We start from the raw sequence: 25,608 nt of genomic DNA on the forward strand, positions 1-25,608 counted from the left end.
TTTTGATTACCTTTTCAATCTCTTCTTTTGTTATGGGTCTATTTAGTTGTTCTACCTCTGTTTGTGTTAGTTTAGGTAGGTAGTGTGTTTCTAGGAATTCATCCATTTCTTCTAGGTTTTCACATTTGTTTGAGTATAATTTTTCATAGTAATCTGATATGATTCTTTTGATTTCAGTTGGGTACATTGTAATATCGCCCATCTCATTTCTTATTCGGGTTATTTGCTTCCTCTCCTGTTTTTCTTTTGTCAGTTTGGCCAATGGTTTATCAATTTTGTTGGGTTTTTCAAAAAGCCAGCTTTTGGTCTTGTTAATTCTCTCAATTGTTTTTCTGTTTTCTATTTCATTTTTTTTTTTTTATTTCATTTAGTTCAGCTCTAATTTTTATTATTTGTTTTCTTCTGGTGCCTGTGGGTTTCTTTTGTTGCTTTCTTTCTATTTGTTCAAGTTGTAGGGATAGTTCTTTGATTTTGGCCCTTTCTTCTTTTTGGATGTGTGCATTTATTGATATAAATTGGCCTCTGAGCACCGCTTTTGCTGTGTCCCAAACGTTCTGATAGGAAGTATTTTCATTCTCATTGGATTCTCTGAATTTCTTTACTCCATCCTTAATGTCTTCTATAATCCAGTCTTTTTTGAGCAGGGTATTGTTCAGTTTCCAAGTGTTTGGTTTCTTTTCCCTGCTTTTCCTGTTATTGATTTCCACTTTTATGGCCTTATGGTCAGAGAAGATGCTTTGTAATATTTCAATGTTTTGGATTCTGCTAAGGCTTGCTTTATGACCTAATATGTGGTCTATTCTAGAGAAGGTTTTCCATGTGCACTAGAAAAGAAAGTATAGTTGGTTGCAGTTGGATGGAGTGTTCTGTATATGTCTATGAGGTCAAGTTGGTTGATTGTGGCATTTAGATCTTCCGTGTCTTTATTGAGCTTCTTTCTGGATGTCCTGTCCTTCACTGAAAGTGGTGTGTTGAAGTCTCCTACTATTATTGTGGAGCTGTCTATCTCACTTTTCAATGCTGATAGAGTTTGTTTTATGTATCTTGCTGCCCTGTCATTGGGTGCATAAATATTTAATATGGTTATATCTTCTTGGTGTATTGTCCCTTTAATCATTATATAGTGTCCTTCCTTATCCTTTCTGATGGATTTAACTTTAAAGTCTATTTTGTCAGAAATTAATACTGCCACTCCAGCTCTTTTTTGATTGTTGTTTGCTTGATATATTTTTTTCCATCCTTTGAGTTTTAGTTTGCTTGTGTCTCTACGTCTAAGGTGTGTCTCTTGTAGGCAGCATATAGACGGATCTTGTTTTTTAATCCATTCTGCCACTCTCTGTCTCTTTATTGCTGCATTTTGTCCATTTACATTCAGGGTAATTATGGACAGTTATGAATTTAGTGCTATCCTTTTGATGTCTTTTTGTGTGTGTTGACAGTTCTTTTTTCCCACTTGATTTTATGTGCTGAGTATTTTTTTTATATATATTGTCCTTTCCTCATATTTGTTGTTGTTGATTTTGTTTCTGCTGAGTCTGTATTTTTCCCTTGTATTTTCTTTTGAGGAGTAGGATAGTTTGTCTCCATTGTGGTTACCTTATTATTTACCCTTATTGTTCTAAATTTATAACTAACTTTTATTTTTTTGTATCGCCGTATCTTCCTCTCCATATGGAAGGTGTATGATTACATTTCTTAGTTCCTCTTTAATGTTGTCTTCTTTTATATAATAACATTGCTGTTACCCCGTGTTGGGCTTTTTTTTTTAATCTTTTTTTTTTTTTTTTTGTATTTCCCTGTCTGGGTTGACTTCTGGTTGCTCTGCCCAGTGTTCTAGCCTTGGGTCGATATCTGATATTATTGATTTTCTAACCAGAGAACTCCCTTTAGTATTTCTTGTAGTTTTGATTTGTTTTTTACGAATTCTCTCAACTTGTGTTTATCAGGAAATGTTTTAATTTCACCTTCATATTTAAGAGACAGTTTTGATGGCTATATGATTCTTGGCAGGCAATTTTTTTCCTTCCATTTTTTAAATATGTCATCCCATTGCCTTCTTGCCTGCATGGTTTCTGCCAAGTAGTCCGAGCTTATTCTTATTGGCTCTCCCTTGTAGGTGACTTTTCTTTTGTCCCTCGCTGCGCTTATAATTCTCTATCTTTGGTTTTGGCAAACTTGGTTATAATATGTCTTGGTGACTTTCTTTTAAGATCTACCTTATGTGGAGTTCGATGAGCATCTTGGGTATTGTCTCATCTTTCACAATATCAGGGAAGTTTTCTGCCAAGAAATCTTCAACAATTTTCTCTGTATTTTCTGTTATCCTTCCCTGTTCTGGTACTCCAATCACTCGTAGGTTATTTCTCTTGATAGAGCCCCACATGATTCTTAAGTTTTCTTCATTTTTTAAAATTCTTTTATCTGATCTTTCTTCAAATATATTAGTGCCAGGTGATTTATCTTCGAGTTCAGAAATTGTAGCTTCTACTTGCTCAATTCTGCTCCTCTGACTTTCTATTGAGCTATCCAATTCTGAAATTTTATTGTTAATCTTCTGAATTTCTGATTGCTGTCTGTCTATGGATTTTTCCAGCTTATTAAACTTTTCATTATGTTCCTGAATAATCTTTCTGATTTCTTCAGTTGCTTTATCTGTGTGTTCCTTGGCTTGTTCTGTGTATTGCCTCATTTCCTTCCTGATGTCTTCAAGGGTTCTGTATATTAAACTTTTGTATTCTGCATCTGGTAATTCCAGGAATGCACTTTCATGTAAAAGATCCCTGGATTCTTTGTTTTGAGAGCCTGTTGAGGTGATCATGGCCTGTTTCTTTATGTGACTTGATATTGACTCTTGTCTCTGAGACATCTATAAGTTATTGTATTAGTTTATGCTTGCTTACTGTGTCATAGCTGCTTGCTTTGTTTTGTTTTGGTATACCCCTATGGGTTGCTTGAGTGAGCTATCTTGATTATTTTTGCCTTTGGAGCTCTGATGTCCTATCCCCAGCTGGCTAAAGCTGTTGTCATGTATATCAGTCTAGGAGTCCATTCAGTTTTCTTGTATGAATTCAGCTCAGGTTTCCAGGTAGCTGATAACAAGTGTGTGGTACAGGCTCTGTCCTACAGTTTTAGAGGGGCAGGGCTGATTGGTGTATATACTAGTATCTGATTGCAGCAGGGGGTCATGCTCTGAACAGGGCAGTGGGCTGAGAACCGACTCCCACGTGTCTCTGAGGAAAACATGTCTCTGTTCCCTAGAGTGTGCTGGTGGGTGGGTTCTGCAGAGGGACCATGGGCACCCAAAGATTTTGTTGTAAGGACGGGGAGGTATCAGTTATCCCTGGGCCCCTGTTGTGGGTGGCTGGGTGACCCAAGTGGAGGTACTATTCCTTAGGTCCCTGATGTGGGTAGGCGAGGACCTTGTTTAATAGGCAAAGCAATGTCAAACCTCAAACACCCACCTCTCCACCACACCGTTGAAATGGTTGGAGTTTGCCAACAAGGGACTATTGTCCCGAAATAGGCCCACAGATGTCCATGCAGAAGGGAAAGGTGCTCAAGGTCCACGGACGGTTTATGCCTGGACAGGAGCCACTTCTGTCCTGAGCTCCCCCAGTTAATGGAGCTAGCAAATTATCTTTTCCCCCAGTTGCAAATTTTTTCCTTCCCCAAGGCCGAGAGGATGGCTCTAGGCGCTCACCAGGGTCTACCTCAGGCCCAGGGATTCAGCCGCTAAAGGTGGCTTGGGGGTGGGGGTGGGGCGCGGTAAAATATCCGCAAGCACTTAGCTTTTGCTGAGAGCGCCCTTCTGCTCAGGTTCCAGAGGTGTGAGTGGGCTATGTGGCTGGCTGCTTCTCCCCGAGGAAACTGCGGCCGAATGCTAGGCCCAGCCCGCCGCCGCTGCCGCCACCACTCAGGGAACAGTGCCTGAGGGCTCCCTGCGATTCAGGTCCTCTCCACTTCTGAATGGTCTCTTCCTTCCCCTGCCCCTCAGTTCATTGCCTAAGCTTGCCTTTGATGCTCAGGGCTCCCAGCTTGTCACAAATATACTTGTTTCACTTGTTTTTTTGGGTCTTTGTTGTAAAGAGGGCTTGCCGGAAGCGTCTCTCTATTCTGCCATCTTGGCTCCGCCTCTCCATGTCTTTTTGTCTTTGTGGTCTGGTGCCTTTTCAGTTTATATCCAGCACTGATGTTTAATGGAAAGATACTAGGATTTGGAATAGCGTGCCTGGATTAGAATCTAGCTTTTGCCCTTTACCAGCTGTTTGACTTTAAGTTTTCTCAGGTAATCTGTGGCCTTGAGAATTAGAAATGACTTGTGTGTATCGCTTAGCTTACTTGGCACTCAATATTTCTGGAATGATTATTATTACTGTAGCTATTGTTTGTTTATTTTTTTCCCAGATTAATATATTTCTTTTCTGGATTTCTATATTAAAAATACCATAAGAACTTCCATATAAAAAGTACCATAAGAATTAACCAAATACATTCTTTTATATTCCCCATAGTCCTTAGCAGAATTCTAGACTCAAAAAAGATACTTACAGACTTAAATGACTGACTTACTTAAATGACTACGACTTCAGTAAAAGTACTTGCCTCTCAACACACCCATGCTCATTTTTGTCCATGATCTTAAGATTATGTAATTATTACAGCTGGCTGAAAATAATTTTTGATTATAAAAGATGAACAGGTAAAAAAAAAATATTGCATGATCCCGCATATAAGAAATATCTAGATTTTGCAGATACATAGAGAAAAAATAGTTTATTACTGGTCACCAGGGATTGTGGGAAGGAGGAAATGGGAAGTTAGTGCTTAAGGAGAACTGAGTTTTTGTTTGAGATAATGAATAACTTTTGGAAATAGTGATGATAATTGAATATGATTACTGTCACTGAATTATATACTTTAAAATGGCATTGTTTTTGTTATATATATTTTACCACCATAAAAGTTAAAAAAGTGGGGAAAAAAGCAAAACAAAACAAATTTTTTTAAGGGGGAAAATCAAGGGTTATTGAGTATTTGCCACCAGAAATACATACCACACAGTGATTCAACTGTGACTGTACTACTTCCTGTTCCACACTCTTTGTTTCCAAAGCAGGCAAGTGCACCTTCACTTCGTCTAATATCATCTTACTTTCCTTTAGACGCTGTTCAAAATTGGCTGGTTTCTGGAATAATCGAAACTTCATGGAAACATCTTGCAATTTTTTCTGTAAAGACAAGGTAAAGAAGGCACTGATTTAACTTTGCCTTCTAAACAATAACCAGTCATGTTTTTGTTAATAGATTTTCCTTTATTCCTGAAGATACACATGAATAATTTTTTTAAGCAATCTTTTCTTTTTTTCCCTATTTGTCCAGCACAAAGAATACATGCACTTGGAAGAAGAATTTAGTAATTTTTCTTAATGTGATAGAAAAGGCCACTTATTAACCTATTATATCCTTGAGATATATAACACATAAAAAAGTCTATATTGACTACATATCATTATAGTTTTCAAATAATGCCCTCGATTCCAATTTTGCTCATAATTAAGTTACTACAGACTACAGTATATTTTATTGTCCAAGTAAAACCCGTTCCTTAGTTGATTCAATGAGATATACCTGTGCAACATCAATTTGGGATAGGACCCTTTGGGCAGTCTCCTTTCCCTGGTTGTGTTTCTTCATTTCTTCTAAGCTGATCTCATGACTTGTCAAATCCGACTGGATTTTCTGTTGGGAGGATAGCATTATTATTCAGCATGCTCTGTGAGTTATTGCAACGAACAACTCACTTACTTGCCAAAAATATGGGAATTCAGAAACACTCCTCAACCACTGCTACAATGAAGCCTTCATTAAAAAGTGAATAATTAACACATCAAAAATTATCAAAAATGATATGAATTATTTTTTCCTATGAAATTATGAAAAAGAAGTGATCGTTTTGAGTCAAGGAAAATAAACAGCTATTTCAGATATCATTTTCAATGATAAACATCTAATTACATCTACTACGTAGAGAAAAATGTCTACATTCTTACTGTTTCCTTCTCTTTGAATTTACACACAAGTCTGACCAAAGGGAGGATATTAATCTTCATAGATAAACTAAATGTGGAAGAGATAATACACAATGAGAAAGCTGTATGTGGATCACATTCCTTAATAATGATCTTTACTAAGTCATTCTGTGCCATACTTCGCTTAAATTTCAGAAAAGCTATGGGTCTAGAAAAGGAAAGTTACTGCCTCAACTGGCATTGCTTAAACAGTGACAAAGACTTAACGACAATCTACAGAGATTCATTTTTAAACTTTAAATAATTATAAAATATTTCTATATTGAGCAAAGACATTGTTGATCAATTTCTATCCAAATATATGTCTGTATTTGACTTATGAATGTCTGACCTAGTTATAGGAATGGGTTGAATCCTGCAGTGTGCAGAGACCAAAACAATAAATTCATTAATTTCTTCCTGTTAGAACCACTAAGATTCAGCTAGTGGTCAAATTATTCTAATTTAAAATTCAGTCATTGGCAGAATAACTTAAATGACTAATAGAAGAAAAAGTGATTAATTAAACCACAATGCCTATAAATATTATCAGGCAAAATAATTTGTGTAATGCATATCATCATTGTTGTTGCTGTTAGGTGCCATTGAGTCGGTCTCAACTCAGCGACCACATGTATAACAGAACAAAATATTGTCCAGTCATGACTCATCTTCACAAAAGTTGTTATGCTTGAACCCATTGTTGCAGCCACGGTGTAATTGCATAGTAGTATAACAAAATTGACATCAGTGGAACTGAATTCTAATAACACATTATTAGAAATTAACATCAATTTTACTTAATAGTTACTACAGATAACTATACAACTGAACTGAACAATGAGAATTATTCCAAGAAAATGAGATAGGTCGTAGAAGGAGTTATTTAGAACGCAAGGTTATGAATTGACAGATATACCTTAGCATTCTCCCCTTAGTATATTGATCTTAACAATTATGAAGGCAAATAACTTCCAAATTACTTGAGTAATTAGAATTCTGGCTTTAACTAAACAGGAACAAAGACTCATGTGAATACATACTATTTTTTAGGGCCTACAATATCTTCATCTGCTGAATACTACCTTGTGTGAGTGATAAGGATAAGCACTAAATCCAGAAACCATAAAATCTGGGGGTTACAGAACCATGTAAATCCAAAACGTTACTCACAGAGTAAGAGATGCTAAAGAATCTACAATGTTTAATAGGAGTATGTAGGGTGGAGTGACGCCTACAAAAGAGTTAATAGATGTCACAGGAGAGTGATCTTAATGGATAAGAATAAAGGTACTAAAAAGGGAAGAAACAGTCAAAGAGAAGAAGAATAACCAAGAAAGAAAGTGTCGCTTAAATCAAGCAAGATGAGAGTTTTAAGACTGAGAGAAAGGTCAACCATGTAAATTTTTAGACAGGTCAAATGTGATAAGCACTAACAAGGGTACATTAGCTAGAACAGATTCAGTGGATGGTGAGATCAGAGATCAGGTTTCCAAGGACTTAAAGGTGATTAAAAATGAGAAAGCATCCTTATAAAAAATAGTTAAATCTTTTTGAAGACTATTTTCTCTGCATGTAGTGAAATTTAAGTCAATGAGACTTGAACGTGTTTTTAGGCAATGTGGAAGGACTCAAGAATAGTTTTAGAACATATCACTTGCATAAGACCCTTTGAAAACTCTGTGCTTTTTTATTTGTAATTTTATTATTATTTTCTTAAACACTGCCATCTTCAAGTTCTGTAACCCTTTCGTACTTGGCAGTATGTACAGCAACCATGAACTTTTTCAGCCTCTGGGACTTATTAGGAAGATGTTTTCCCACCCTGTGTGCTGCTACAAGACAAGGTCCCTTATGACTGTTTGAAACCTAAGCAACAGGTGCGTTCCACAAATTACTGTTTTTACAGGGTATTGTATGAGGTATCTGAACTTTTGGTAGGAAAAATAGAAATTTTGAACATTTTTATTTATTACACATATGTATCACTAGGAGCCCTGGTGGTGCACTGGTTAAGAGGTACAGTGAGCTATGGCTGCTAACCAAAAGGTGGGCAGTTCAAATCTACCAGCTGCTCCTTGGAAACACTACGGAGCAGTTCTACTCTGTCCTATAGAGTCGCTACGAGTCGGAATCGACTTGATGGGAATTTTTTTTTTCATGTACCTTGAGTGTAATTAGTGGTACTTCATATGTCCCACTGAACACAGGGTAGGCTTATAGGAGGGGGCAAGAAAAAAAGTCCATACTTCTTAGCAAAAACTCAGACACACTCAATGATTCAGCATGCTTCCATTAATGAAAATACTTGGTATCACCAAAAAATCCAAAGCAGAAAATAATTAGGTCACCAAAGTGATAAATTTAGCCTTGCAAAGCAAAGCAAAAACAGCCTAATTGATAAATGAAACACAGGTCTTCTAATGGCAAATTCCACTTTATTTCAAATTAGCCTGCTATGGATTGAATTGTGTCTTCTCAAAACTTGTGCTGTAAATCCTAACCTCTATGCCTGTGGGTATAATGCCATTTGGGAATGGGTTGTCTTTGTTATGGTAATGAGGCAGGATTAGTTATGGTGTATCTGGAATCAATCTCTTCTGAGATATAAAAGAGATTAAACAAGCAAGCTAGGACGCAGAGATGAGGGAAGGGAGATACCAAACCACGTGAAGACTGCCAGGAGCAGGAGCTCAATGAGACAAAGACCTTTCCATTGCCGACAGAGAGAGAAAGCCTTCCTCTAGAACCAGCACGCTGAATTCAGACTTCCAGCCTCTTAAACTGTGAGAAAATAAATATCTGTTTCTTAAAGCTACCACTTACTTTCAAAGGATAAAAAATTGCTTATCATCATTGCTGTTGTTGGTTGGTGCTATCGAGTTGGTTCTGACTCATAGTGACCCTATGTAAAAGTACAACAGAAAAAAAACACTGTCAGGTCCTGTGCCAGCCTCACAATCTTTGTTATACTTCAGCCCATAGTTGCAGCCACTGTGTCAATCCATCTCATTAAGGGTCTTCCTCTTTTTCATTGACCTTTGACTTTACTAAGCATGATGTTCTTTTCCAGGAGCTGGTTCTTCCTGATAACGTGTGCAAACTATGTGAGATGAAGTCTTGCCATCCTTGCTTCTAAGGAGCATTCTGGCTGTACTTCTTCCAAGACAGATTTGTTCATTTTTCTGGCAGTTAATGGTATACTCAATATTCTTCCCAAACATCATAGTTCAAAGGCATCAATTCTTTGGTCTTCCTTATTCATTGTCCAGCTTTCACACGATCATGAGATGGGTCAGACGCACCTTAGTCCTCAAAGTGACATCTTTCCCTTTTAACACTTTAAAAAGGTCTTTCGCAGCAGATTTGCCCAATGCAACGCATCCTTTGATTTCTCGACTGTTGCTTTTATGGGCATTGATTGTGGAAGCTTATAGGTCAGGCTTATTGTGAAATAGATAAATAATTTGTTTAAATAACAGTCACCACGAGTCTGAATCAACTCAACAACTAACAACAACAACATGGAAACGTCCAGGCAAAATGGACAATCTCCCATTTAAAATTTTCCTCTAATAAAAATATTAGAGGGAGCCAAGACTGCGGAATAGACAGATGCTTCCGTCGAGCCCTCTTTACAACAAAGACCCGAAAAAGCAAGTGAAATGAGTATATTTGTGACAAGCTAAGCTGGGAGCCCAAAGCATCAAAGGCAAGCTTAGACAAAGAACTGAGGGGCAGCGGGAGGAAGAGGCCGTTCAGAAGTGGAGAGGATTTACCGGACCTGAATCGTGGGGAGCCCTCAGGCACCATTCCCGGAGCGACAGCGGCGGTGGACTGGCACTAGTGTTCAGCCACAGTTTCCTCAGGGAGAAGCATCCAGCCACATAGCCCACTCACACCTCCAGAACCTGAGGAGAACTGCGCGCTCTTGGCAAAAGCTAAGTACTTGTATATATTTTACCGCGCCACCTCCCACCCCCGAAGCCGGCTTCAGCGGCTGAATCCCTGACCCTGAGATAAACCCTGGTGAGCACCTAGAGCCATCCTCCTGGCCTTGGGGAAGGAAAAAATTTGCAACTGGGGGGAAAAGATAATTTGCTAGCTCCATTAACCGGGGGAACTCAGAACAGAAGTGGCTCCTGTCCAGGCATAAACCGTCCGTGAACCTTGAGCACATTTCCCTTCTGTGTGGACTTGTGTGGGCCTATTTCAGGAGAATAGCCCCTTGTTGGCAAACTCCATCCATTTCAGCTGTGCGGTGAAGAGGTGGGTGTTTGATGTTTGACGTTGCTTTGCTTATTAAACAAGGTCCTCGTCTACCCACATCAGGGACCTAAGGACTGGTAGCTCCACTCAGGTCACCCAGCCACCCGTGACAGGGGTCCAAAGACAACTGGTACCTCCCAGTCCTTACAACCAAAAACTCTCGGTGCCCATGGTCCCTCTGCAGAACCCACCCACCAGCACGCTCTAGGGAACAGAGACGCGTTTTGCTCAGGGACACTTGGGGGTCGGTTCTCAGCCCCCTGCCTTGTTCAGAGCATGACCCCCTGCTGCAATCAGATGCCGGTATATACGCCAATCACCCCTGCCCCTCTAAGACTGTAGGATAGAGCCTGTACCACACACTTGATATCAGCTACCTGGAAACTTGAGCTGAATTCATACAAGAAAATTGAATGGACTCCTAAACTGATATACCTGATAACAGCTCTAGCCAGCTGGGACAAGACACGAGAGCTCAAAGGCGAAAATAATCAAGATAGCTCACTCAAGCAACCCATAAATATCAAAACAAAGGAAGCAGCTATGACACAGTAAGCAAGCATAAACTAGTACAATAACTTATAGATGGCTCGGAGACAAGAGTCAATATCAAGTCACATAAAGAAACAGGCCATGATCACCTCAACAGGCTCTCAAAACAAAGAATCCAGGGATCTTTTACATGAAAGTGCATTCCTGGAATTACCAGATGCAGAATACAAAAGTTTAATATACAGAACCCTTGAAGACATCAGGAAGGAAATGAGGCAATACACAGAACAAGCCAAGGAACACACAGATAAAGCAACTGAAGAAATCAGAAAGATTATTCAGGAACATAATGAAAAGTTTAATAAGCTGGAAAAATCCACAGACAGACAGCAATCAGAAATTCAGAAGATTAACAATAAAATTTCAGAATTGGATAGCTCAATAGAAAGTCAGAGGAGCAGAACTGAGCAAATAGAAGCCACAATTTCTGAACTTGAAGGTAAATCACTTGGCACTAATATATTTGAAGAAAGATCAGATAAAAGAATTTTAAAAAATGAAGAAAACTTAAGAATCATGTGGGGCTCTATCAAGAGAAATAACCTACGAGTGATTGGAGTACCAGAACAGGGAGGGATAACAGAAAATACAGAGAAAATTGTTGAAGATTTCTTGGCAGAAAACTTCCCTGATATTGTGAAAGATGAGAAGATATCTCTCCAAGATGCTCATCAAACTCCACATAAGGTAGACCTTAAAAAAAAGTCACCAAGACATATTATAATCAAGCTTGCCAAAACCAAAGATAAAGAGACAATTATAAGAGCAGTGAGGGATAAACAAAAAGTCACCCACAAAGGAGGGCCAATAAGAATAAGCTCGGACTACTCAGCAGAAACCATGTAGGCAAGAAGGCAATGGGATGACATATTTTAAAAAATTGAAGGAAAAAAATTACCTGCCAAGAATCAGATATCCATCAGAACTGTCTCTTAAATATGAAGGTGAAATTAATACATTTCCAGATAAACACAAGTTGAGGGAATTTGTAAAAACCAAACCAAAACTACAAGAAATACTAAAGGGAGTTCTCTGGTTAGAAAATCAATAATATCAGGTATCGACCCAAGACTAGAACACTGGGCAGAGCAATCAGAAGTCAACCCAGAGAAAGAAATCAAAAAAAAAAACAAAGCAAGATTAAAAAAAAAAAAAAAAAAGCCCTACACGGGATAACAGCGATGTTATTACATAAAAGAAGACAACATTAAAATAATAAAGAGGGACTATTTTTTTTTTTAGGAAATGTAATCATACACCTTCCATATGGAGAGGAAGGTATGGAAATACAAAGAAATGAAAGTTAGTTTTAAATTTAGAAAAATAGGGGTAAATAATAAGGTAACCACAAAGGAGACAAACTGTCATACTCATCAAAAGAAAATACAAGGGAAAAATACAGACTCAGCAGAAACAAAATCAACAACAACAAATATGAGGAAAGGACAATATATAAAGAAAATCTACTGAGCACATAAACTCAAGTGGGAAAAAGAAACTGTCAACACACAAAAAAGGACATCAAAATGAAAGCACTAAATGCAAACCTATCCATAATTACCCTGAATGTAAATGGACTAAATGCACCAATAAGGAGACAGAAAGTGACAGAATGGATTAAAAAACAAGATCCATCTATACGCTGCCTACAAGAGACGCACCTTAGATGTAGAGACACAAGCAAACTAAAACTCAAAGGATGGAAAAAAATATATCAAGCAAACAACAATCAAAAAAGAGCAGGAGTGGCAATATTAATTTCTGACAAAATAGACTTTAAAGTTAAGTCCATCAGAAAGGATAAGGAAGGACACTATATAATGACTAAAGGGACAATACACCAAGAAGATATAATCATATTAAATATTTATGCACCCAATGACAGGGCGGCAAGATACATAAAACAAACTCTATCAGCATTGAAAAGTGAGATAGACAGCTCCACAATAATAGTAGGAGACGTCAACACACCACTTTTAGTGAAGGACAGGACATCCAGAAAGAAGCTCAATAAAGACACGGAAGATCTAAATGCCACAATCAACCAACTTGACCTCGTAGACATACACAGAACACCACCCAACAGCAACCAAGTATACTTTCTTTTCTAGTGCACACGGGACATTCTCTAGAATAGACCACATATTAGGTCATAAAGCAAGCCTTAGCAGAATCCAAAACATTGAAATATTACAAAGCATCTTCTCTGACCATAAGGCTGTAAAAGTGGAAATCAACAACAGGAAAAGCAGGGAAAAGAAACCAAACACTTGGAAACTGAACAATAAAAAAAAAAAAAAAATAGCCTGCTCAAAAAAGACTGGATTATAGAAGGCATTAAGGGTGGAATAAAGAAATTCAGAGAATCCAATGAGAATGAAAATACTTCCTATCAGAACGTTTGGGACACAGCAAAAGCGGTGCTCAGAGGCCAATTTATATCAATAAATGCACACATCCAAAAAGAAGAAAGGGCCAAAATCAAAGAATTATCCCTACAGCTTGAACAAATAGAAAGAGAGCAACAAAAGAAACCCACAGGCACCAGAAGAAAACAAATAATAAAAGTTAGAGCTGAACTAAATGAAATAGAAAACAGAAAAACAATTGAAAGAATTAACAAACCAAAAGCCATTTTTTTTAAAAAAAAATCAACAAAATTGATAAACCACTGGCCAAACTGACAAAAGAAAAACAGGACAGGAAGCAAATAACCCAAATAAGAAATGAGAGGGGCGATATTACAACAGACCCAACTGAAATTAAAAGAATCATATCAGATTAGTATGAAAAACTATACTCAAATTTGAAAACCTAGAAGAAATGGATGAATTCCTAGAAACACACTACCAATCTAAACTAACACAAACAGAGGTAGAACAACTAAATAGACCCATAGCAAAAGAAGAGATTGAAAAGGTAGTCAAAATACTACCAACAAAAAAAAAGCCCTGGTCCAGATGGCGTCACTGCAGAGTTCTACCAAATTTCAGAGAAGACTTAACACCACTACTACCAAAGTTATTTCAAAGCACAGAAAAGGACGGAATGCTACCAAACTCATTCTATGAAGCCACCATATCCCTGATACCAAAACCAGGTAAAGACACCACAAGAAAAGAAAATTATAGACCTATATTCCTCAGGAAAGTATATGCAAAAATCCTCAACAAAATTCTAGCCAATAGAATGCAACAACATATCAAAAAATAATTCACCATGACCAAGTGGGATTCATACCAGGTATGCAGGGATGGTTCAACATTAGAAAAAGAGTTAATGCAATCCACTACATAAATAAAACAAAAGACAAGAATCACATGACTTTATCAATTGATGCAGAAAAGGCATTTGACAAAATTCAACACTCATTCATGACAAAAACTCTCAGCAAAATAGGAATAGAAGGAAAATTCCTCAACATAATAAAGGGCATTTATACAAAGCCAACAGCCAACATCATTATAAATTGAGAGGGCCTGAAAACATTCCCCTTGAGATCGGGAACCACACAAGGATGCCCCTTATCACCACTCTTATTCAACATTGTGCTGGAAGTCCTAGCCAGAGCAATTAGGCTAAATAAAGAAATAAAGGGCATCCAGATTGGCAAGGAAGAAGTCAAAGTATCTCTATTTGCAGATGACATGATTTTATACACAGAAAACCCTAAGGAAACTTATGGAAACTAACAGAAGAGTTCAGCAGAGTATTGGGACAAAAGATAAACGTACAAAAATCAGTTGGATTCCTCTACACCAACAAAAAGAACATCGAAGGGGAAATCACCAAATCAGTACCATTTACAGTACCCCCAAGAAGATAAAACACTCAGGAATAAATCTTACCAGAGATGTAAAAGACTTATACAAAGAAAACTACAGTACACTTCTGCAAGAAACCAAAAGAGACTTACAGAAGGGGAAGAACATACCTTGGTCGTGGATAGGAAGACTTAACATTATAAAAATTTCTATTCTACCAAAAGCAATCTATACATTTAATGCAATTCTGATCCAAATCCCAAGGACATTCTTTAATGAGATGGAGAAACAAATCAGCAATTTCATATGGAAGGGAAAGAGGCCCCGGATAAAGAACAAAGGGGGAGGCCTTACTTTACCTGATTTTACAACCTATTATACCGCCACAGTAGTCAAAACAGCCTGGTACTGGTACAACAACAGATACATGGACCAATGGAACAGAATTGAGAATCCAGACATAAATCCATCCACATATGAGCAGCTGATATTTGACAAAGGCCCCAAAACAGTTAAATGGGGAAAAGACAATCTTTTTAACAAATGGTGCTGGCATAACTGGATATCCATCTGCAAAAAAATGAAACAAGTCCCATACCTCACTCCATGCACAAAAACTAACTCAAAATGGATCAAAGGCCTAAATATAAAATCTAAAATGATAAAGATCATGGAAGAAAAAATAGGGACAATGTTAGGAGCCCTAATACATGGCATAAACAGTACAGAAAACATTATAAAGAATGTAGAAGAAAAACTAGATAACTGGGAGCTCCTAAAAAATCAAACACCTATGCTCATCCAAAGACTTCACCAAAAGAGTAAAAAGACTACCTACAGACTGGGAAAATTTTTTAGCTATGGCATTTAGGATCAGCGCCTGATCTCTAACATCTAAGTGACACTGCAAAAACTCAACTGCAAAAAGACCAATAACCCAATTAAAAAATGGGCCAAAGATATGAATAGACACTTCACTAAAGAAGACATTCAGGTAGCTAACAGATTTATGAGGAAATGTTCACGATCATTAGTCATTAGAGAAATGCAGATCAAAACTACAATGAGATTTTATCTCACTCCAACAAAAAATAACAAGGCTGGCATTAATCAAAAAAACAAAATAATAAATGTTGGAGAGGCTGTGGAGGGATTGGAACACTTCTACACTGCTGGTGGGAATGTCAATGGTACAACCACTTTGGAAATCGATCTGGCGCTTCCTCAAAAAGCTAGAAATAGAACTATCTTACGATCCAGCAATCCCACTCCTTGGAATATATCCTGGAGATATAAGAGCCTTTACAAGACCAGATATATGCACACCCATGTTTATTGCAGCACTGTTTACAATAGCAAAAACATGGAAGCAACCAAGGTGCCCATCAACGGATGAATGGATAAATAAATTATGGTATATTCACACAATGGACTACTACGCATTGATAAAGAACAGTGAGGAATCTGTGAAACATTTCATAACATGGAGGAATCTGGAAGGCATTATGCTGAATGAAATTAGTCATTTGCAAAAGGACAAATATTGTATAAGACTATAATAAGAACTTGAGAAATAGTTTAAACTGAGAAGAAAACATTCTTTTGTGGTTACGAGAGGGGGGAGGGAGAGAGGGTGGGAGAGGTGTGTTCACTAGTTAGATAGTAAATAAGAACTACTTTAGGCAAAGGGAAAGACAGCACACAATACAGGGGAGGTCGGCACAATTGGTCTAAATGAAAAGCAAAGAAGTTTCCTGAATAAACTGAATGCTTTGAAGGCCAGCATAGCAGGAGCAGGGGTCTGGGGACCATGGCTTCAGGGGACATCGAAGTCAATTGGCATAATAAAATCTATTAAGAAAACATTCTGCATCCCACTTTCAAGAGTGGCGTCTGGGGTCTTAAATGCTAGCAAGCAGCCACCTAAGATGCATCAATTGGTCTCAACCCACCTGGATCAAAGGAGAATGAAGAACACCAAGGACACAAGGCGATTATGAGCCCAAGAGACAGAAAGGGCCACATGAACCAGCGACTACATCATCCTGAGACCAGAAGAACTAGATGGTGTCCGGCTACAACCGATGACTGCCCTGACAGGGAACACAACAGAGAACCCCCGAAGGAGCAGGAGAGCAGTGGGATGCAGACCCCAAATTCTCATAAGACCAGACTTAATGGTCTGCCTGAGACTAGAAGGGCCCCGGTGGTCATGGCCCCCAGACCTTCTGTTGGCCCAGGGCAGCAACCATTCCCAAAGCTAACTCTTCAGACATGGATTGGAGTGGACAATGGTTTGGAGAGAGATGCTGGTGAGAATTGAGCTTCTTGGATGAGGTGGACACTTGAGATTATGTTGGCATCTCCTGCCTGGAGGGCAGATGAGAGGGTGGAGGGGCTTAGAAGCTGGCGAAATGGACACGAAAAGAGGGAGTGGAGGGAGAGAGCGGGCTGTCTCATTGGGGGTAGAGTAATTGGGAGTGTGTAGCAAGGTGTACATGGGTTTTTGTGTGAGAGACTGACTAGATTTGTAAACTTTCACTTAAAGCAAAATAAAATTATTTAAAAAAATTCTAGGAAAATGTTTAACCTTTGAAAATGAAATTATCTTTAACATTATAATCAGACAATGAAATGAAATAATACTGTAGAAGAAAACATTGGGAATGGGAGTTTTAATCCTATGGAAATGATTTTCATAATTAGTTACCAGATTGGTAAAATCTCCTAAAAATCTGAAGGGTATACAAATTGAGTTCTCTTGTCACCTAGGATATGAATCTACCAGGAGGTGGGTGATACACAGTTAAAAAACAAAAACAAAAATTTAATCTTATCAAATTGTCAGCCTTACATCTTATTAAAATCAGAAAATACTAAGAGAAATCAAAGTGAAAGGAAGTAGCAAATCAGGGCTACTGGTTTGGAATATTCATCTAGGTACTATTAGAAGTTCATAATCCAGTCTTTGAGAATTACCAGATTTTTTTTCATAAAAGTAAAATAATGTAAAGCAAATTACAGCCTCGTGATTAAAAACAGAATAACAACACAGAAATCATAGTCATGACTAGCATGATATATTGAAAATAGAAAAGAAAACACCAATTGAAAAGGAAATAACCATTTTTTCATGAATGATAGGAAAGGGCAATTTATGAAAGTAAAAATCAATCAAATATTAATGACATTTCCAATATAGCACTTTACAATTAACTGAGCAGAGTGGAGCCTTTTATCATGATTTACCTCATCAGACTACTCTCATATATCAAATTAATGACAGAAAATGGCAGCAAAATTAAGCTGTAGCTGTCTCAAATATTTTAATGGAATACAGGAATTTTTTATCAAGTTACTATTGGAGCTCTTGTGATAGGAAAGAAAGAAAATGGTTCTTGAGAAAATAACAAAATATTTTGGAAAGACGAATATTAAAAGATGCCATGATGACGGTCTTAATGAAAAAAATGTAATACTGTTGAGTGTAATCAGATGGTAATTTTGAAACTGCATTCTCAAGGACAGGAAATGGTCATATATAATACATTAGAGACACACTTACAAAATTAAAGAAAATGCACTGAAGGGTCTTGGATAATGTGTACTTTTAAAACATGGCAAATATGCAAAAAATGTAATTATGACCATGGACAAATAACTTATAAAGATTTCAGATTATACTTCATAATAGTTCAAGAAAGAAAAAGTGAAGACATTCACACAGTTTTTTAAATTACTGTTTATAAAAAAAGTATAATAAAAGTGTGTTCATAAAGTAATAAATTGATTAGATAAATTATAAATAATATTGCCTATAAATTAAATTTTGTCAGATGGAGAAGTTTTTGGACTCCTATCAGGAATATGCAGCAGTCCAAAGAGCTTGTTATAGTCTAACGACTTGGCCATAGGTTCTGTTTAGGAATGTGAGGCATATTGGATAGCTCAATCCTTATTCGCTAAATGAATGTTTAACATATGTGTGCATGTGTGTAGATGTGTGCAAAAACTAAACACATTTTAATATCACTGTAAAGAATTTAGCTTTAGACTTAGTTCAGCTACAAGTACTTGGTACAGCTTTAGGTTAGAAACGTTAAGAAATTAACTGATTACCTTTCTGCTCTTGTAGGAATTGGAGAATTGTCAAAAGAAAACATTGTCTTTTAGCATTTCCCAGGGTTCCTTGACATATGAGTTCTATGTTATGTTAACAGATTCATGGAAAAACGGGTTTCTGTGGTTTATTAAGTTTAGGTTAAACTTCTAAGATTTGAAAATAAAAAAGTTGGAAAATAAATCTCCAAGATAGAAATACACCATGCAAATTGTTTCAAGTAAGCTTGATCACAAAACTTTTAAAACAATGAATATTGTGTAGAATTATTATTTCATGTAACACACCTGCGAAGTGATGTTATGATTAGTTACAACGATGATAATAATAATGATGAAAATGGAATTGCCCTTATAAATATGTATTTTCGAACACTTGTGGTTACCTTTCATATTAGTAAGTGAAGCAACGAAACTTGTAGGGCAATATTTAGAATTCGGCACAGAAATATTGGGAAATTATAGAAGTTGTAGGTTAATTATGGCTTGATAGAGGGCTGACAAGGATCCCTGGTGTCGCAGTGGTGAAGCACTCAGCTGGTAACCAAAAGGTTGGCTGTTTGAACTCACCCAGCATCTCTGCTGGAGAAAGACCTGTTGATCTGCTTCCTACAAGCCCACACTGACAGATGGGTAGTGTCTGCACTTGAGGTAAATTGTCTAGAAATTGAAATTGGGTCTCCTGCATAGGAGGTGAGTACTCTCCCACTGAACCGTAACTACCCTTAAGGTCAGGATACTGTGAGGTTATTTCAGTGCTCAATGATGTATGGTATGTTTCTAATCTTTCGCATCTTCTACAACTCTTGCTTTTGATTATTTTACATACTACTAAACATGTTAACAGAGCAATGATAACCAAGCTCGTTGTCGTTCAGTTGATTCCTACTCACAGTGACCCTATAGGACAGAATAGAACTGCCCCATAGGGTTTCCAAGGAGCAGCTAGTGGATTCAAACTGCCGACCTTTTAGTTAGCAGCCAAGCTCTTAACCACCGCAGCACCCAGTCTCTAAATTGTGAAGCAATCTGCTCTATATGGTAACATATAAAAAACTTAAACCGATTTCCATCAAGCTGATTCAGACTCATAGCGACCGTATAGGACAGAGTAGAACTGCCCCATAGGGTTTCCAAGGCTGTGAATCTTTACGGAAACAGACGGTCACATCTTTCTCCCACGGGGCAGTTGGTGGGTTCCAACTGCCGACCTTCCTAGTTAGCAGCCGAGTGCTTCATCACAGTATTTCAGTGTTAGAGCTCATTTAAAATTAACTGCATTGGGTTCATAATAGTATGTACTTTGCAAAGAAAAAAAGACAAGTATTATTTCTGCTTATGGCTGAATTGGCTTTAATATTTGAACCCAAATCTCTGGAATAGTTCTCCATTTTCTTCTTTTATTGTTAAATTATTTCATTATCACATAAATCCTGAACACATTTCCCCATGCGTGTTCAATACCATCTGATTCATAAATCAGTGAAGTAGGCTGTAAAGTTAAACTGTTCTGAGCCATTTGGCTATCAAATGTGCCTATTTACACTATAAAAGTCTTTTTTATTCCCTAATGAAATTACAAGCTTAATCTGATAGGCCAAAATCTGTATTTGGGTCCTTATTTTTTTTTTAAGCAATTGATTTTGATAGTTTGGAATGCTTACATTTAAATACAGTCAAAAATATTTAAAGTGAGTTATAAGATTTGGCTTCAATAAATACAGGAAGACCTCAATTATGAATTCTTTTGATGTGTAATGAACACAATCAGCTTAAATGAACAGCTTTCTTTAGTAAAAAGAAGATCTCCTTTTTCTATTTATTGATACGAAATTTTAGCCACATGGTTAATGGGAGGAAAAGCGAGCAGGGAGGAAGAAACCTGGTTTGCACTAGACTCTGGAACATGCAAAAGTCCCAGCATGATAAATGAAATAGAGAACTTTTCAATTTTACGAGTCCCTGGGTAGCACAGTTAAACATTCAACTATCAACCTAAAGGTTGGCAGTTCAAACCCACTTAGACATGCCTCTGAAGAAAGGCCTGATGATTTGCTTCTGAAAGGTCACAGCTTTAAAAACCCTATGGGGGACAGTTCTACTGTGGCAATGGTTTGGTTTGTCTTTGGTTTATGTATTTTGTATTATGAGAGCCTTTCCTTTGACGATAATGTCATCTTTCCTAAATTGGTTTATTTTCTTTTGTCTATCCATGCCCATAAATCTACTATGTGTGAGGAGCTTACAAAAGATGGGATCAGGAATCCGCAGGACAAGGGAATAGCATAGTTGTACTATTGCAATCAATGCTAGCCAACCTCACTGCTTCTGGTGGTAATCTAAGCAACAGGGTCAAGCTCTCCGCTACACAATGTGCGTCATCAACACATAATGGCATGGAGCATTCCAGCAGGTGCACGTATGAAAATGTTCTTCCATATTAGACATTCAAGATATGAGGTTACTGAAAATTCAGGAAGAAAACGTGTGGGTTGAAGTACCTTCTTAATTTTAAGGATAATAGGTATTTTAATAGCTATTTAGGCATAGTTATTGCTGACTCCTAAAATGATTGAGAAGTATACTCAAGTTAATTGGCATATTAACATATGATGAATTAGAAAAACAAATGAAATTAAGAAAACAAAGCCAAGTTCAGTGTCAAGCACCCGTATTGAAAATTCTATTTGTCTAAGCTAATTAGTGAAATAGTTCTCAGCTAGGTTTTCTACTTTCACCCTTTTCCAATAAGAATGAAAGGCAATCAGAATACCAAGGGAAGACATCAGAAGTGTGATTTCTGCCCACTGAAATCCTGACACAACTACAGGTGAGAAGCATGAGAAAAGAGTGGTGAGAAGTGTGATGGCAAAAAAAAGACTAGAGCCTTACTGTCATTACCAGTAATTAACTATCTATACTAGTACTCAACCTTGGATGCACACTGGTAATATAAAACTAATGTAGCTTCCAAAAATTCTGAAGCCTGAATTAACTCCAGAGAATCTAACATGATTGGTTTTGAGTGTAGCCTGGTCACTGGGATTTTTGCTAGAAGATTTTAGGTGCTAAAACTAAAGCCCTCTGCATTTCACTACGCTCTTCTATATTAAGGAGGGAACAACTATGCTTGCATCGGGTTTTCTTTGCAGTTATATACCTTGGTGAATTTGTTCGTTAAAATTATTTCAAAGAAACAATTATATGGACTTTTACATTTTTAATCATACTCTTCTTGGGATAGTTCTTAAGATTCTGATTTCTATATCTAGACGATATATTACTACATCCAGAAGATTATTTTCCTCCACTTGAATGATTCTGCTTAAATCAGTAAGATGCCATCCTAATTTTGTACTTTAACAAAAATCTCTACCTAAATGAGAAGCTGATGTTCTGGTAATGCTATTTAGATTTTGGTTTGGTTTAGTTCTGTTTTTCTAAATAAAATACTCACAGATCGATATATGCACGGATATTCTTGTGGGATGTAGTTTTACTGCCCAAAAGGTTGAGTTTTATTCTTGTAAGCTGATGCCACTAACGTAAAAAGTATTTTTTTTTTTTAAATTTGGTTCAGAATCAGAAGGCCTGATTCTCTAATTGTGACAGTAAGTGATCAATTAACATGCTGAGGCAGTGGGAATTGCCCTTATAATCTGTAGTTATAAATGCAGGTGCAAATTTAAGGAAGTTTCTTGATCTACATCTGCTTTAATATTTAGGAAAATTATACTAGACAGAAAATTACATCTCCTTAACCTTGAGAGTTATTTTAAGCCCGAAGATCTCAAACAATCCTAAGAGGTAGAAACTAAAGGCTCTGTTAACAGATTTAAATTTAGAAGCAAAGCCACAAGCATACCACACGGTGGAGTCAGACATCCACAAATCTATGTGACCAGTATTTGACAGAAAATCTGAGCACATACTTTGAAGTGTACCAAACAAGGTAACGTCATTCATTTTGTCCTGCGTCTCAGTGATAAATGAAAACAAAAAATAAATTTCTGAGAAAGGAAAGTATACCAATGCCGAATAGGTATACTTTCGTTTCTCAGAAAGCCCATTAATCTCTTAATTAGCAATGAACTTTCACCCAAATTTAAAGAAACACATTTATTTATTTATTTATTTTATATTAATACAAAGCATTAAACTTAGCTCTCATTTTATATACTTTGAAAAATGTCATTTTGGTACTGTTAGGGAGGTCCTTTTTCTGACACACTGCATTTAAGTCCTTATTTCACAGACAACCGCTTTACTCTATTTGTTTCTTTCAAAGGAGTTTGAAGTTGAACTTCTGGAAAGGCAATTCTTAAAGTAAATCTGAGTACGTGATAACACTGTTCCAGAAAACAATTCCCTTGCTGTCATCTTAAAATAAAATCATGGAGAAGAAGGTTTCAATAGCTTTTGGATGGCTTGCATTTTCCAACATTATATATTACCATTGGAGGAATTCAATGTCCAGAATGATCTTGAAAATACAGGTGCAACCGGAACTGCACAGAAAGTGGATTTGAACTTGTTAATACTCTAAAATCTGTTCCTTCAAGTACATCTGAAACTTATTTTCCACGTGTGCTGCCATTTGCAAGTACTTTTCAACTGCTAGAGTTAATTATATGGAAACCTTGGTGGTACAGTGGTTAAGAGCTACGTCTGTTAACCAAACGGTCGGCAGTTCAAATCCACCAAGTGCTCCTTAGAAACTCTATGGGGCTGTTCTTCTCTGTCCTATAGGGTTGCTATGAGTTGGAATTGACTTGATGGCAACAGGTTCGGTTTTTGTTTTTGGTATAGTTAATTATATTTTTATACTATACCTTTTTTTTTATTTGATAACACCAAAAGGAATATATCTTATATCATTACAAGTTAGTATATTGTATTCAAGTTTATAGAATCCTGCATTCATATCTATATAAAATGAAACACGAAGTCCAACATCATAGCCTTTTTAACTAAACAAGACTGATATATTTTTGTGAAAGCCTCTTTTTTTTTTTTTTTTTATTGCGTGCTTAGCCATTTGCACCATCCACGGAAACCTACCTAATACCTTCTTGTTGTTGTTAGGTGCCATCACACTGGTTCTGACTCATAGTGACCCTATGTACAATGGAACAAAACACTGCCTGGTCCTGCACTATCCCCACAATCATTGCTATATTGGAGCCCAGTGTTGCACCCATTTATTAAAAAGAAAAAAAAAATAAGTGTTTGCCTATCTCAAATTTGTTATTCATAGTTTCATTCCATAAGCCTCAAAAAGTACCTCTTTCTATATTTTAAAGTATAAAATTCTAACTTTAATGTTTAGCATTTGTTTAGTTCAAATTTTTCTGAACTTTATTCAGAAAGTCAGTTGCTGTCTCTAATCAGGCACTCTTCCAAGGACATGTGACACACACTGTCTTAGGTTGGGTTTTGTAGAGAAGCAAAACCAGTAATGCGTGTATGTGTGTGTGTGTGTATATATATATATATATATATATGAAAAACCCACTGCCATCAAGTTGATTCCAACTCATAATGACCCTATAGAACAGAGTAGAACTGCCCCATAGAGTTTCCAAGGAGCACCTGGCAGATTCTAACTGCCGACCTCTTGGTTAGCAGCCATACCACTCAACCACTATGCCACCAGGGCTTCCATAAATATATATAGAGAGGTTTATATTAAGGGAACTGCTCATGTAATTGTAGAGGTTGGACCGTCCCAAGTCCTTGGATCAGGATAGAGTCCCTTCCCAATTCACAGAGCCGCAGAAGCTGGTGAACCCAAGATGAGCAGGTTGGAGAGCAGGGCTCCCACTCACAGGTTGTGACGGTTGAGGAATCCCCAAGGTTGGCAGACAAGATTGCAAGGTTTCTCCTGATTCATGTAGCTGCAGGGGCTGGTGAACCCAGGATAGGTAGGTTGGGGAGCAGGACTCTTGCTCGCAGGTGGTGAAGATCAGCGAATCCCAAGATGGACAGGTAAGCTGTTAGCTCAAGTCCCAAGAACCAGAGGTCAGACAAGAGGCAGGTGCTGGATCCAGAACAAGCCAACGACCTTTTGCAAGGTGAGCAGGAGAAGACAGTAGACAGCGGAAGGCAGAGAGATGAAGGCTGAGGGAGTGGTGAGCCACCACAGGCCCCTCCCCTGCCGGTACCACTCAGCAGATTCCATCATGGGGGTGATCACATATCAAATTTCAACAGGAAAGTGATTACAACATTATACAACTACCAAAACACTGAGAATCATGGCCCAACCAAGTTGACACATAATCTTAACCATCACACACATACACACACACAAACACACAAAATCGCTTCTCTCTGCATTTAGTTTATAGTCATATAGTTTTTCTCAATTCAGTAACAATGTCCCATTTCTATCATACATTAAATTTGAACAGTCTTAGGAATAGTTGGGAGTCCCTGGGTGGTACGAAGTGTTAACACACTCGGCTGCTAACCAAAAGGTTGAGGGTTTAAATCCACCCACCCAGAGGTCCCACAGAAGAAAGATCTGGTGATCTAATTCTGAAAAAAAAAAAAAAAAGCCATTGAAAATCCTAGGGAGCACAGTTCTACTTTTACACACATTGAGCCACCATGAGTCTAAGTAGACTCAACAGCAACTAGTAGGAATTGCTAACACTAGAGAACTTGAATTGTTCAAGTCTGAAGCAATGCATATACTGGGAAGGTTAAACTCTCTCAGTATATCTACTAGATATTCCCCATTTCTGCTACAATATTTATGCTTGCTGTCCCAGTAAAAACTATGATGAGGACTTTATTATTAGGATCTTATCTTCCCAAACTTCCCTTTCTTC

At 37.4% G+C, this 25,608-nt stretch overlaps 1 protein-coding gene across 1 annotated transcript in view; it reads right to left on the reverse strand.

Annotated features, from left to right (window-relative positions):
• DMD (dystrophin) overlaps positions 1-25,608 on the reverse strand; it is a 1,889,362-nt gene that overhangs the window by 1,406,082 nt on the left and 457,672 nt on the right. Inside the window, exons 26-27 of the mRNA XM_010599731.3 lie at positions 5,629-5,739; positions 5,055-5,228 (exon numbers count right to left, since the gene is read on the reverse strand). Of these exons, the coding sequence (XP_010598033.2) occupies positions 5,055-5,228; positions 5,629-5,739 (285 nt within the window). The remainder of the gene's footprint in view (positions 1-5,054; positions 5,229-5,628; positions 5,740-25,608) is intronic.

The sequence above is a fragment of the Loxodonta africana genome, chromosome X, assembly GCF_030014295.1.
Source record: "Loxodonta africana isolate mLoxAfr1 chromosome X, mLoxAfr1.hap2, whole genome shotgun sequence".
Classification (NCBI taxonomy): Eukaryota; Metazoa; Chordata; class Mammalia; order Proboscidea; family Elephantidae; genus Loxodonta; species Loxodonta africana.